This window comes from Condylura cristata, unplaced genomic scaffold, assembly GCF_000260355.1.
Source record: "Condylura cristata isolate star-nosed mole 26May11 unplaced genomic scaffold, ConCri1.0 scaffold00011, whole genome shotgun sequence".
Classification (NCBI taxonomy): domain Eukaryota; kingdom Metazoa; phylum Chordata; class Mammalia; order Eulipotyphla; family Talpidae; genus Condylura; species Condylura cristata.
In genome coordinates, this window is record NW_004567112.1 from 9151829 (window position 1) to 9167116 (window position 15288).

At 52.2% G+C, this 15288-nt stretch overlaps 1 protein-coding gene across 3 annotated transcripts in view; it reads left to right on the forward strand.

Moving 5' to 3' along the window:
* AFAP1L2 (actin filament associated protein 1-like 2) overlaps positions 1-15288 on the forward strand; it is a 77790-nt gene that overhangs the window by 43499 nt on the left and 19003 nt on the right. For 2 of the 3 annotated variants that reach the window (XM_012723786.1, XM_012723785.1), the window contains exons 2-5: positions 2945-3073; positions 8982-9056; positions 10416-10510; positions 15196-15286. In XM_012723786.1, coding sequence (XP_012579240.1) covers positions 9005-9056; positions 10416-10510; positions 15196-15286 — 238 coding nt within the window. In that variant the 5' untranslated portion in view covers positions 2945-3073; positions 8982-9004. Of the gene's footprint in view, positions 1-2944; positions 3074-8981; positions 9057-10415; positions 10511-15195; positions 15287-15288 lie in introns of those variants that run through there. The other variant, XM_012723783.1, reaches the window with a different exon arrangement.

Here is a 15288-nt window from a genome sequence, read left to right on the forward strand (position 1 = left end):
GGAAGCGGCTTTAGATTCTCAGTGCTGTGCTTTAACCCACTGCGCCACCAGAGAGGGCCACAGGGGCTTTTTCTAAGGAGGGGAGTTGGGGCTGGTCGGCGGAGTCAGACCTTTTGAGGATGCTGGACGGAGGCTGCAAGAGGTATTGGTGGATGTTGCCCAGGGCTCGGCCTTGGAGGCAGGCAGCAAACCAGCTCCCTGCCATGGGCAGGGGACCTTCTGGGTCTTTGCCGGGCCCCCAGCAGCACAGGGGCATGATGACGCTTACCTCTCAGAGTAGTTGCGAACTAGTAGAAGTCGAGCCGATTCATTGTACAGACGTTCACCCAACACGTAAAACCAAAGATGTGAGCCAGGTCCAATCCTGACTCTCGCTGAGCAGACAGACTGGAGCAGGCGTGACAAACATGCAGTTTGAAAATGAGCAATGTAAACTAAAACAGTAACCTTGTTCATTGTTGATTTATTCACTTAGAAGTTTTATTTTTACTTTAAAGATGATTTATTTATGCATATAAGAACTAGGGTACAGGCTAGAGGTGTGTGTGTGTGTGTGTGGAGGGGTTGGGGGGTGAGAGGATTCACCAGAGACAGAGTGGGGAGCAGAACAGGCAGATTGAATAAAATGCTGAAGGGAACAGTGGGGAGACAGGAGAGGTCTGCTGCACCCTGTGGGTCAGCTCTCTGCCTAGGGATTGAACTCGTGCTGCAGTGGCTGCAGACAGCTTCATAGTGCTGTGCTCTAACCTGTTGTGCCACTTGAGAGGCCCCTACAAAACTTTAAAATGTTGTATCATTAATAAGCATAAGTGGGGCTATGATGGCAGAGATTAGATGTTGGATAGAAAATAATAAGAAATGTGTCTTGGGTAAAGGCAGTCAGGGAAGGCTGCTCAGGGGAGATGTCCTTCCTTTCTCCCTTCACTAAGGTGGCACCATAGGGGATGTTCACTGTAGGGTTTTTTTTGTCTTTTTTCTGTAAAGGGGACCTGAAAGAGGATGCGACTGGTAGAAAAATAATTAACTGATGATGTGGTGGGGTGACAAGAAAAATCAAAAGGTTACACAGTAAAGAAAACCATCACCAAGTAAAAAGGCAGCCTATAGACCAAGAGACATGGACTCGGAAGTCCTGTCTGATAAGTGGCAGTTAACTAAACCATGGGCTTGTGCAGTTCTGTAGCAAAAACACAATCTGTGTAAAGCCAGGCAAAGGATTTGCACAGGCTTCTCTCTAAAGGAGACATCCAAGTAGATGCCTCGCTATGAAGCACCGCTCATCCCCAAGCACCGCTCATCCCTTGATCAGGGCTCAGGTTCACGATTCCCCGGGGACATACAAGCCAGCACCACAGTGCGATGGCCCCCCTCCCCTGGCAGAAAGTCTGTCCTCAGGAACGTGAGCAGCGAGTGTCAGTTCTGGCCCAGTAGGACACAGAGACATGACCAGAGCTGTGGCCCTGTCTGGCCTCCTCACCCGCTGGCTCTTCAGAATCTGCAGAGACAAGGAAACAGCCCTGTAAGCAGTGTCGCTGCCCCCGGTTCCCAGGGCAGGTGAGACAGGCCAGGGCAGGTGAGACAGGCCAGGGCAGGGGCAGCTGGCCGCTGTGTGGGCACAGGCCCCAGGTGTGTCCTCCTGCACTGGTTCCCACTGGAACCTCTCGAAGAGGTTAAAATGACTGATGCCTGGGTTTCGTTCCTAGAGCTTCAGAGCCCTCTGCATAGGCATCTGGAATTTTCGAAGCTGCTCAGATGATTCCAGTGCAACCAGCATTGGAAAGTTTATAACCCCAAGGAGCTGCTGCCCTGAGGAGCAGACTCTGAAGAGCCCCCGCGTGGAGGTGGGGAGGCCACACAGGGCCACAGCTCTGGTCACGCACAGTCACGGCAGCAGTCTCGGTGGGCTCACCCTCTGCAAGGGGCTCTGGGCCACCTGTGACATCTGGACCCTTAATCGTGGGATTTGGTGACACCACTGAAGAGGCTTGGGAAGGCTTTTGATTGCCCCGGGGTGCTTCTGGCTGGGCTGTGTCTGTTTCTACAGGAAACACAGCCCCATTTCACCTTGTGTTAGGGGAAAGGACATCCTAAAGGAACTCTGCAGAGTTTTGTGGACCCCACCCCCACTCTAGTGATTGGAAACTACAACTCCCAGCAGTACCAGGGAGAGAACTGCAAGGACCCAAGGGCGGAGCTAAGCAGGCATTCTGGGATTTTTGGGGATAAATAGGGAGCGATTTTCAACGGCTCTGGGGGCTCGGCAACAGTTCTCTCTCTGGGGCTACTGGCTCTCGGGGCCATGTGACTAGGGGTTTTCAGTCAGTTTGTTACCAGAGCTCCAAGTCAGCCGAGCTGTCTCTCTCTCTCTCTCTCTCTCTCTCTCTCTCTCTCTCTCTCTCTCCCCCCCCCCCTTCCCCCCCCCCCTGGGCTGTTCCTTTTCCTTTCCCCTTTTGTAAATAAACCCATTATTGACCCTTGTGTGTGTGCCTGCAGTACAACTAAATTTTAAGCATGCGGGTGAGGCCCCACAGACAGGCAGCTCAGTTCACACTGGGGTGCCCTGTAACACTTGGAGTGACTGACCCCCAGCTTTGGGGCAAGGATACCCACCAGGTCAACCATTGCACCTCTTTTGATGGTTGTGGGTTCGTGTTATCCAGACTTGGAGCTGTTTTTCATTTTCTCAAGGGAGAAAATTCAGTTTCCACACTCTTTATGGCCAGGTGGACTTCGTTGGGCTGCCTTGACCACTCTCCCTCCAGCCAATCCATGTTTTCTTTGCACTGAGACCCTGGACTTGGGGACCCCACATTCTGCTAGACCACCCCAAATGCCTTCTTTGGGGACCAGCGTTGGGGGGTCTGCCGGAGCTGGAAGTGTATCGGAGCTGGGCCTTTGGAGAGGAGGCAGCTGCTGTAAAGAGTTGTCTGTTTTCTGTCGCCAGCCCTGGAGCAGCTGCTGACAGAGCTGGAGGACTTTCTCAAGATCCTGGACCAGGAGAACCTGAGCAGCACAGCCCTGGTGAAGAAGTATGGGCTGGCCGAGCTCCTCCAGCTGTACACCAAAAGCAGCAGTAAGTGTGTCTGGGGCTGGGGAGGACCTGGGAAATGACGGATGCTTGTATGCACCCACCTGGGAGAACAAAGCCTGCAGACTGGGTGCCCTGGCCAGCGTTCAGTCTCGGGGTTCGAGGCGAGCAGTCTGACCTCAGGGTGTTGCCGGGACTGCGGAGGGCTGTCTTCTCCCTGACCTGTACACCTGCTTCTCTCTGTGTGTCCCTTCTATGAGGGCACTGGTCACCTGGGGCTAGGGCCACCCTGTGGCCTCACTTAATATTGATTGTCTCGAAATTTCAAGACCCTTCTCCATACGCAGCCATGTTCTGAGGACTTGGCCTATAACTTTGAGGGAATGCTGTCCAGCCCAGAACAGTAGGACAGGAGTGATGGAACTGGAGGGGAGGCCCAGAAGCCCCTAAACATTTGACACAGCGTCCGGTGAATGAGGTCTTGAAGTGTTTTCAAAGCGCTCTCCCTGCTGGCTGGGGGTAGACAAGGGCCGAAAGGCTCGTACAGCACAGCTACGGCTTCATCGAATACTTCCTACCTGTGCTTGTATTAACTTGTTACATCTCCCAGACATGGTGTTATTATAGGTGAAAAACTGAGACACCGAGAGTTTAAATAACACTCCCAGTGTCATATAGCTCAAGGGAAAACAGGAAATTGTAGTTTCAAGATTTTTGTGGGGCCACAGTAACCTGAGCTCATGATTTATTTTTCTGTCTTTTGATGTCGATTTTAGAGCTAACCAAGCATTCAGGTTAGGAGTTTTGACAGTGGCACACACCTGTGTATCATTACCTAAGTCAAGAAATAAAATATTTCTGTCTTCCAGAACATTCCAGAATGCCTTGTCCCCAAGGCAACCATTATTTTATTTCTCTCATCATAGATTAGCATTGCCTTCCCTGGTGCTTCATATAAACAGAATCATACAGTGTGGATTTTGTGTCTATATTTCCTCACTCAGGAGATTCATCCATGCTGTGGGGTGCGTCTGTAGTTCTCTTACTGCTGAGTAGTTTTTTATTATGTGACGAGACCACAGTCTGTCGATGCATTTCCTTGTGGATGGACCTTTGGGTTGTTCTCAGATTCGGGTTATGAAGAATAAGTCTCCTCTGAACACACGAGGTTTTTCCTCGGGGACAGATAGTTTCATTTTTAACACATTCAGGCAGACTTTTCAAAGGAAACCTTGTGAGATCATAGCGGCTTAGTTGACTTTATATCAGATGTTGGAGAATCAGAAATGATGTCTGGGGACAGAAAGGGGCCCAAAGCAGGCATTCCATCCATCCCCTCGAGACAAGAGCAGCCAGAATCCATGCCACTGTGGGGCAGCACTCCTGCTCCAGCCCTCAGTCAGGAAATTCGCCTTCCAGCCAGCCTGAATCCTCCAGGCTACACTTCAAGGCCCCTTTCTTTGTTCCCAGTGGAACAAGCGTCTGTTCTCTGAATGGCAGAGAATCGTAAAGCTGCAGCACGTTGCTGCATGCCTGGCGACCTTCCTCCTGTGGACTCCTCCTGGCTGCCCTCAGCCTTTGATCAGAGGCGCCTTCTGGAGCCTCTGTCGCCCTTGCAGCTCTCTGAGCCAGCTTGTGGTTCCCAGGCACCTCCTGGCTTTGTAGTGAGCGTTGGCTGGCCTGCCACTGAGTGTGCTCAGCATCACATCAAAGCAAGCCCCCCTGGGAACGGCAGGTGCGAAATCCACATTACAAGGCAGGTGTGTTGGAGAAGGATGAGTCACCCTCTGGAAGGATGCTTCAGCGAAGCCTTTTACAGAACACCCCCTATGCAGTTGGCCATGCGCCTCTGGAGAATGCTCGGTGATAAACAGTACCTCTCTGGGGAGAATCCCTCTGATCAAGATTCCTAGCCCCAGCTCTCTATCTGAACCCCCTGAATTATTTCCTTTTTGGCTTACTGTAGCATTCCTGTAGAATGATCTTTGTTGCACCCTGAATCTGGATATGTTCTATCAAATCAGGCCTGTATCACCCTTGGTATCTGCAGTTTGCAGGAAGCTGTTGGGAACTGACCAGGGGTGCCCCTGTGTGGATCTCCCCCAGAGCACCCCCAGACCCCTAGAATGTGTACAGATGTAAGAACCCAAGGCTGCCACTTCATTCCCAGCTCCGACAAGCACTTCCGAAAAGCTGCAGTTAGACAACTTCCCTTCCGATCCTGTTGGGGGAACTTCAGTCAGTGGCAGAGATGTTAAACAGATTTCCCCCACTATAAAAAGGAGAATGTTTCCAGTTGGTAGGCAATTTTGGGGGGCCTGGAAATGCTAAAAAAAAATCCATATAAATTAGTGGTAATAGATTTCCAGACCCCCAAAAAATAACCTAACAAATCATACCAAATGAGAAGTTCTGCTTTCAGAAAGTGGGGAAACCTCTTACTGCAGCTACCACTTGGTTGACCGTGCTGTTTTCTGGAATGACGTGGATCACGTCATCTAATCTTCACCTCAAATCAGTGAGGGAGTTGTTACCCCCCCTTACCAACCAGGGAGCTGAAAACTTGCTTGAGGTTCGTGGTCATGCAGCAGAGCATGGCTCGGGGCAGGGCCGTGGCAGCCTCGAACACCCCACATTCCTGACTGATCTGCCCCAGACTGGTGGTTTTGCTGCAAGGACTGAATCCCACCTACCCTGAGATTAAGGCGTCCAGTGTCTTCTGTTAGCAAGCCAGGCCTGCCTCTGTGTAGCTTCTAGAAACTTCTGGAAAATTAGGCTAGGCTGATCGTCTCATGAGAGTTGGTCTACACTGACTGAGCTAGTGTTTACTCCCATATGTTTAGGGGTGAGGTGGGGAAGAGATAGAGAAAAGAGAGCCACATTCAAACGGAATTGTCTATTTGGGTTTTCTCACCTTCTAATACTGTAACCTGATTTTTCTCTCTCCACTTTTTGTCTAAATGGTGACATCCAGAATTGGATTGAGGTCTGTTTTGGAGGGCCTGCTGTTTGTTCCTGCTTTTGAAGGAATCCCCTGGATTGAGGTCCATGACCTGTGGCCCCCAAACGCCCTGCTTGGAAACTCTGGGGAAGTTCAGGGGCTGCCCAGCCGATAGAGTTTCTGTCATCCAAAGAGGGGGACCACATCCCTCTCTCCAAGCCTTCACTCAGTTCTCGTGGAGAGACACCTGCAAACAAGGCTGCCCTGTTCTCTCCTGGCCCCCCAGCACCCAGCTAGCCCTGGTGTTCAGCACACTTCCGTTGACCAGGAGGTCCTCCACCCGGGAATGCCTCCGCCCTCCGCCACAGGACTGCGCAGCAGCCTCCCCTTTTCAGCCCACGTGCATAGGGCTCCCCACCATTCTAGAAGGTTCTGGAACGTCGTAAGCCACCGCAGTAGTGCTGGGTGAGCAACCCTCGAGGAATCCAAACCTGGTCAGTCATGGCAGCAGAGCACCTGCCGAGCTGGCTGGTGGTGTTTGCTTGTGTTCACAAGCGGCCACCTGGCGCGCTCAGCGGAATCTGGCACTGAAGAAGCAGAACAGCATCTCCCCTTTTCTGTTTTAGCATCAGAGTGTGGGCTTGCATAACAACATGAAAAAAGGCAGGAACCTGAAGTGAATGTTCAACACGGTTTCCTCCAGTTCATTTTGGTCTTGATCACTGTTGTCTCAGTTTCTTGAGAGGCTGTGATTTACCTCTTGTTCCACTTTTTTTTTAAAAAAGATTTATTTATTCATACAGAACTGGGGTACAGGCCAGAGATGCGGAGGGTGAGAGGATTCACCAGAGACAGAGTGGGGAGCAGAACAGGCAGATCGACGAAGTACACTGCTGAGGGGAGCAGCGGGCGGGTCAGGAGAGGTCTGCTGCGCCATGTGGTCACCTCCAGGGCAGGCGGGAATCGAACTCATGCGGAAGCGGTTTTAGATTCTCAGTGCTGTGCTTTAACTCGCTGTGCCACCAGGGAGGGCCCCCTCTTATTCCACTTTTATATCGAGAACTGGCCCCTGTGCACATTTCCAAGTAGTGTCTGTCTGCTGCTCGTGTGTGTGTGTTTGCAAGTGTGTGTGCATGCGTCCCAAGGCTCGGCCTTTGGCTCTCAGCCTCAGATGTCTCTGTAAAGCAGCTATTAAGTTACTTTGTCATTTTTTCGCACGTGGGTCCTGTCCACTGATGGATGAACAAGAATGTGCTACTGGTCCCCTATCTGTGGACACCAATTTTTGTTTTTTAAAAGCAAAGACTGCTCATACAACATCACAGTGAAGATCCTCAAAATTTTGTTTACAAGCTAAAGTGATCTGCTGAATAAATGTTTGGCCGTAGAAATGCTGGGCCAAAGAAAAAGAACACGTTAATTTGCCCTCCAAAATCATTTCCAAAATGGTTGTGCTGATTGACACATTCTCGTGTGCTGTTTTTAAACGTGACCTGTACCTGCAGCATGGCGTGTTATATCTGGTTTATTTCACCAGTTTCCTCTGATTAAGCCTCTGAGAAGTTCCCATGTTTTAGGTGGCCATTTTCAATCTTTGATAGCTATAAGATAGTTTCACTTTTTCAGATGCCCCGATATACTTGAATCTTGTACTCTTGAAAATTTAAGAGTTAGGTGGGAACAGACGTTGCATCACAGCTGTTCCCTATACTATGTAGACAAAAAAAGCCAAGGCACACTGGTTAGGTGTTTTGCTCAGAATGACCCATTTAATGGCACAGCTTGGCCCACACCCCCATGTCCTACCTCCCACTGCTGGCCATCTGGCCCTGGTACCACGCTCAGGAAAAGGTACTGATCCGTCCGGGTCTCAGTTGGTGGAAGTTTGCCACTTGTAGTTGTGTTGAGACCTTATCCTTTCCCCCATAAGCTGCCCATGGTGTAGGGGTAACACTGCTGATCAGTCTTGGCAGAGCTGGGAGCCAGTGGCAGTCCCATAGGCTGACGGCAGAGGACAGATCAGTGAGTCAGCCTCCCATGCCCCTGGCTTCTGGGGCTGCTTTTCCAGGCCTGTTGGCTGGAGCCTGGCAGGCAGAAGATGGACTGTGCCGCCTCCTTTGGCAGGAGTTAGAGTCGGGCCCTTGAGCTTGGCAACTCAGTCTGCAGCCACTGGAATTTATCAGCCACAAGTTTCTAGGAAATACAAACCAAAGGCCTCAGAAAGAAACGCAGACGGATTTCTAAGAGGAGAAACACTAAGATGAACTTCTTCTGTGGGCTTCTGAAGGAAGAGTCTTTGGACATTAGAGACCAAGTGGGAGGGGAGTAGCCTTGCCCTGCCCAGGCAGGTGCTCAGAGGGGATTTGCCTGCGCAGAAATGGTATTAAAGGAGGCTGAATGCTGTTCAGGGTGTAATCTGTGGGGAACAGCAGGTGGCTGTGGTGCTCACTCTAATTGTTAAGCATTCTTACGCCCCCAAACCCAGAGTTCATGATTTGGCTATCTAAGCCCCCAACAGGGCACCCTAAATAAAGTTCTGGGGGCTAAGTTTTCAAGCTGTCAACATGATCTGTCTTGTGTAGGCATTGTTCTGATCAGTCCCTGCAAGTAATTCAGACTAGCTTGAGAGTAACTGATAGAAAAATTTTACAATTTAAATGAAATGCTATAAACCCAGAGAACTCTCTGCTTTGCAGAGTGTGATGCAAATCTGAGTGAAGAGTCACTTCCCACTTAAAGCTTTAATTCCTGAAGCAACTGTCCTTGTATATCCTCCCCCCTCATCCACCCCACATACCTCCCTTCTGCTAAAAAGCTCACATTCAATAACTAGATGTTTCCTTTTCTTTTCATTTTAAATATGTCAACACACTCTCTAATGGACTCTTGCAGTCAACTCAAAATGTCCTGTGCTTTTATTAGAACCCAAGCAGATGACAGTGTTTCTGGGAGACACTTTCTCGCCCGACTGCTTTTCCTTCATGAAGTCAAGTCTTGCTCTCTTTCTTGCAGGCTCCGATGAGGAGTACATTTACATGAACAAAGTGACGGTCAACAAGCAACCGAATGCTGAGCCCCAAGACAAAGGTATAGGGCTGGGCATGCCGGAGGCCTGGCCGTGTCCCAGGACAGGGGGCGGGGTGGGGAGAGTTAAACCTCATTTGTCTCACCCCTCCTTCTTCCCATCCGGCAACACAGACAGGCCTGGTGCAACTATTTTTGGAAGTTCCATTTTGGTTGATGATATTTTAGGTTGGTGTATTTTGGGCTATTTCATTGGGCCACCTCCTTACCTCGTAAAAGTCTGGCATTCCCTTCGTGGATAAGGAATCTGTCCCTAAAATCTTTCAACTTCCCAGCATTATCCCAGAAATAGGAAGTCATAATTCAAATGTTCTAAGGAGCCAGCTGTGTATGGTGTTGATCCCACAGTTCCAGATTTATGTCTTTTGATAGAAGTCTGGATTTTATGGTGGTGGTGGGTGGGGTGGGAGACAGGGGCCTGGGGATAGGAAATGACATCAGCAGCTGCCTTAACAGTCAAAGGTTTTGTTCAAGGGTGCCCTCTTCGGCAGAACATTTCTTCTTCCATTAGAGGGACCTATTGCATTTTCCCTGGTGTCTGCTGCTCTATTCTGCTTCCTGTTTTTCTCCGAAAACCTTCAGGAGGGATCTGGCAGGTCCCAGGAAGGCTCGGAGGTTTGCAGAGCTCTTAGTTGGAAACAAGAGGGATTAGAAGCCCTGTCTTCCAACTTCCCAGCCTGACATTCCAGTCCAGAGGTACACAGAGGTGGGACCATACACCCAGCACACTCGGTCCTGGCACGGAGCACAGTTCAAGGCTCAGCCTCAAGACATGAGCCACCAAAGCCCTGAGGGCAAATATTCCTGCGTGTCTTCCAGGGCTGGCTGGGCTGCACCTTGAAATCACCAGACTCAGAGGGGCCTTTAGTGCCTTTTCCTTCAAAACACACTAGAAGTACGCCCCAACCTATTTCCTGCCCCACTGCCAAGCTTGAGGCTCAGCAGAACTCATCTGCATAAAGGCAGTCACTGCCCAGGGTCATTGCCTTCCGGCCAGGCTGTGCCACGGAAAGAACCTTAATCACAGGGTCGGTGCCATGTCCCTCAATATAGTGACCACTGGCAGCAACTCTGCTCGCTGGAGCTCTGTGGCCAGACCATTTTTGACACAAAGCAGGTGGAGGAGAGATAGAGCCTGCCAGAAACCCCAGGCCAGTTCCTGCTGAGGGATCTGCCCCCAACCTGGGCCACTACTGTACCCTATTCTTGGCAGCAAAACAAAACTGGTCCAGGCTAAGCCAGGCCTGGTAATTCTCATTTCACATCGACCCTGGGGGGCCCTGGTGACCACAAAGCCTGGATAATGAGACCCCGTTGGAAGCCTGGCCACCCCTCACCCTCTCTTTCTGTTGCTTCCCACAGCACCTGAGGAGCATAAGCCGCTGACCAATGGGGAGCCTGGCCAGCACTCCTCAGCTCCTCAGAAGAGTCTTCCAGACCTCCCTCCACCCAAGATCGTAAGTGTAATTCCAGCCCCCCAATTTCCCTGACTCGAGTCCTGGGCGCTTCCAGCTGTTGGCCCAGGTGTCTGTCCACCTGTGGCCTGCACTTTCTAAGCCGCTACTGTGCAGAGCATGGGGCAAGGCACTGGGAGAGACAGCAAAAGCAGCCTGCTGCAGAGGACGTTGGCTCAGGTCATGTTGCCCAAGGTGCTCAGGATGACAGGAGTCAGAGATGGAGGAGATTGCCGTTGTCAAGTGGCATTGCGTGAATGAGGCTTTTCCAGGCTCCTCATGACCAGAGGGGCTGTGTGTACCTATGGTCAGCAGCAGGTGACTCTTAGGAATGTGAATCTTATGACACTGCTCTCTCTATGTGAAACCCACCGTGACTCTTACTGAGTTTAGAAAAAAACATCCAGGCCCTTAACTTGGCTCCAGGCCCAGCCACATCCCAGGCGTATTGCATATGATTTCCCTGGCCTCCCTTCTGGGCCTGGATTGTACTACATGGTCAGTCCTGCCTTCCCGGGCCCTAGCTCATCAATGACTGCCACTTCACATTCAACCAGTCATTCTTAGACAGCCTTTCTCAGACTTGCCTACCTGGGGCACCCTACTGTCATCCTGCCGCAGTTACTGTCTGTCCCAGCCATCCCCTCCCTCCATGACACTTGCCTTCGTGGATATGACCTTGCTTCCCAGGCCAGATGGAAGCCCTCTGACACAGAGCCCATGCCTCTCACTGTTTCATGTACTGTGTCTCCACACACAGGAGGACATACACGTATGCCCATAGATAGAAGGAATTGGAAAAACACACAGACTTGGGTTCAGATCCTAGCCGTCCCAGGTCCCCATTCTGCTCTTTGACCTTGAGCAAGTAAATTAAGGTCTCTGGCATTGAAGTGAAAGGCTATGAACATGTCCTAAGATTGTCTTATTCAGTGAGCTAAGGCTGGGCGTGGACTCCTCCAGGGTATTTGGCGAGCTGGGACTGCGTGCGTCTCTGGTACAGTGGGAATTCTCCTGCCAGGGCTGCTGGTGGGTCAGCACCGGGTGGGAGGGCTGTCCCCAGGCAGGGATCGAGTGCTGACTTGTTCTGGAGACGTGTGTTTTCAAATGTGCTGGAGGCCCAGGGCCTGTAGTGATAAACAGATCAGGTCACATGAGTCCCAGCAGCCCCCGGTGTTCTGAGGCGGGCCTCTCTGCTCGCTGGTCTGTCCCCTGTGGCGTGGGCATTGAGGATATCAAGGCTGCAGGATGCAGGACACAGGGCCTCTGGCCTCCTGAGCCTCCTCCCGGGCAGTCGCCCCCATCCGCCCTGGCCTCTCTGGGCCAGGCACGGCTTGTCCACAGGCGAGAGGACCTCGGTGCTGGAGAGGGAGAAAATAGCACCACCCAAGAATAACACCACCCCAGGGTGGCCTTCCAGACTGTGATAATTGTGCCTGTGGACAAACTCCAGGCCCCGGGGAGACGTCCAGCCAAACCAGCTGGCTTTATACAGTCCTCCTCCCTCCTCGTGGAATTTCTCTGCTGAAACCAGGGGGCTGAGTGGGGGTCCTCTCCTTCTGTCCCGGGCACCCTTCCCCACTTCAAGGGGCTTCCAGGTTGCTATGGAGAAGGCGGTGGCGTCAACCAGGTCCACCCCCGCCCTCCACACACACGCACGTGGCTGCTCTCCCTCAGGCTCCTCTCTGGTCACGTTTGGCTCAAGTGGCCACAACTCTTAGTCCAAGGCCCCCAGAGGGGTGGGTCAGGGTGGAGTGGGGAGCAGCTGTGTCTTCTGGCTCGGAGGGAAGAGACTCAGCAGCAGCTGCCGTTTAGGAGGGAGAGATGGAGGGAGCATGGCAGCAAGAGCCTGGAGTGACCCTGCAGCCCTCAGACCTTCCCCCACCCCGAGCCCCCGAGTTCAAGGTGGCACAGTGTTGGTCAGTCCTAATGCCCAGCTCCCCAGGGGCTCCCTGGTGACAGCAGCAGAAGCTGGGCATCTGCCTGGGGTCCCCAATACCTGTCCCCATCGTGGCCTGTCTCCAGCTCAGAATATCCCCTCTCCAGTCCCCCCCAGTGGACAGCAGCGCCCCCAGCAGCAGAGGGGCAGCCAGGAGTCCCGAGCAACCTCAGGGAATAGCCAGTGACTCGGGCAGCCATGACCTTTGCAGGCTACTCTCCACACAGCCAGGTGCTGTGCTCACTCCCAGGGGTTTGCTGTCTGCCCTGTGCTCCCAGCTAGCTCAGGCAGCCCCACCCCGCACCCCTTGAGGCCTGACCTTCATTGGTGCCAGACCCGGGGGAGCTGTTCTGGGTGAGGGGGGACACAGCTCATTTCACAGACACTGCCGTGTGGGGTTTAGGGAGCTGGGGCCAGCAGATTCATCGCTCTCATCCAGAACCTTCCATGGTACACTTAGCACAGAAGCGATACCTCAGGTTAGCTGAGTAAGGTAAGGGCCACCCCTTACCTTCCACTCCGGTGAGTCTAAATCAGTCAACAAACTGCAGCCCCCTGGCTAAATCCACAGCCACTTGCTTTTGTAAAAAATGTTCTATTGGAACACAACTGCAGTCATTCAGTTACTCACTATTTTGGATGCTTTTGAGCTATGACAGTGGGGATGAGGAGCTGATCAGAGACCTGGGGTGGCCCGAGATCCTCAGGCGTGGATTTGCCCTTCCTGGAGCAAGCATCCTGGCTTCTGGAAGATCATGCTGACTGGGCTGCTTCCCCCTCCCTGGCCCTTCCCTGAGCCTCGGGAAGTTATTTCAGGTTTTGAAGCCAAATCTCTGTGTCATTTCGTGGTCCCCAGCCCCACTGTGTGGTGAGGAGGGCGATCAAAGGATAGCCCTTTCTGCTCGACCCTTTATAATTACCTGATTTCTTTATAATTACCTGATTTCTTATTTTTAAGATTTATTTATTTATGCACACAAGAACTGGGGTACAGGCCAGAAGTGTGGGGGGTGAGACGATTCAGTAGAGACAGGGCAGGGAGCAGAACAGGCCCATCAACTGAAATCCACTGCTGAGGGGAGCAGCGGGCGGGTCAGGAGAGGTCTGCCACGCCCTGTGGGTCAGCAATCCAGTCGGGAACCAGACTCTGGCGGTGGTGGGTGGCTGTGGAGCGCCACAGTGCTGTGCTCCAACTTGTTGCTCCACCAGGAAGGGCCCTGACTTCTTAACTATTATGCAAAACGCTGTCACCTTTAGCCTGACCCAGGCGTGCTTGTGCTCAGCAGCCTGAGGCAGGCCCCAGCAGCCTTCAGTAAGACGAGACTGACACTCGCCAGGTCAAGTCACAGTCCACTTCGTAACCCTCCAACCCGCCCTCTCGCCACTGAACTTACATATACCTGGAGCTTTCCCCCCTTAGATATTTTCATATTTCTTAGGTTATAAAACCAATACTTATTAATAGTGTTGAGCCCCGTTTAATCCTTCCCAAGGCCCCACCCAGGTAACAGGTATTCCTTCTCTGTCCATTTTATAGTAGAGTCCCCAGGACCTGAGCCCCGGCTCACTGCTCTCCCACCATCTCCTGAGCCAGGATTTGGGGACCTATCTCATGGGTACCCCAAATAAGCTTATTTTCCAAGGCAGGGGCGTCTGGCTATCCCCCAACTCCTATCAGCAGAACAGGGACTTCCAAAGGCCCAGGGGTCCGTCTGAGCTTGGGTCCCCTAGGGTCCTGCTTTTGCTAAGATCTCACCCCACCACAAAATCCCTCATCTGCTTTCACTTGAGAGTGTCCCAGAGGCCCAGGCCTGCCCCTCACACAGACCACCCAGCATGGGGACTCCTTGAAACCAGAAGGGGCAGGCTTCGCAGGTTTGGCCATGTCTGCTCCCATCTCATGCGTATTCTCTTGGCTGTCCTTGAGGTGCCATGATTCAGAAAGAGCCCACAGGCTCATGGGGCCGGCACAGTCACGCTGACCAGCAGCTGGCCTCTTTTCTCCTCCGCTGTGGCTTGCTTCCTAGTCCAGTGCAGGTGGGATCATGGAGAAACAGGATGGTCTCAGGCGCCATGCTTTGCAGCTGCCCAAGTTCTTTAATCTCCAAGTGTGCATTTCCCCTCTGCCTCCTAGGAAGTTCAGGGTCACCTTTGAGATTCAGCTCGAAGATGGTGCTCGCCAGGTCCCAGCAGTGCGCAGGAGCCACCTGTGCCCACAGACCTTTGCCTGGGTCTGTTCTTGCACCACTCAGCACACACTTGATGTGGGACATGTGTTACCTAGTGACCATCCTAGGGACGACTCCTGAAGGTTCTCTGTGGGAGACAGCCTATGTTTGCTGAACACTTGAACTTATTACAGCAAAAGCTTGGTGTTCAAACACCTGGTCACCTTCCTCTGTGTGCCTCAGCTCTTTGGGGAACCCTGGCATCTGCACCTTTCTTAGGGCTGCATGCCACCCACAATTGCGGGGGGCGTTTGAGGTTCATTTTGCAGAGGAACAAGCTGAGGCTTAGTGAGGTTAAGCCGTGTGCCCAGAGTCCTTCGTCTGGGTGCAGATAAACACTTCAGGGGTGTGTGAGGCCGAGGGAGGTTGGTATTCCATCTGTCTTCCCCACATGCTTTGAAGTTCAGTTGGGCGTTTTTTTCTTTCTGAGCCCTCTCTCCCCCCTCCTTTTACCCCAAGGCGTAATTCCAAGTTGTTCCCAGTGTATCATATCTGAAAATGTTTATTTGTGCATTCCACAGATTCCAGAACGGAAGCAGCTCTCCATCCCGAAGATTGAGTCTCCAGAGGGTTACTATGAAGAGGCTGAGCCATATGACATGTCCCTCAATGGT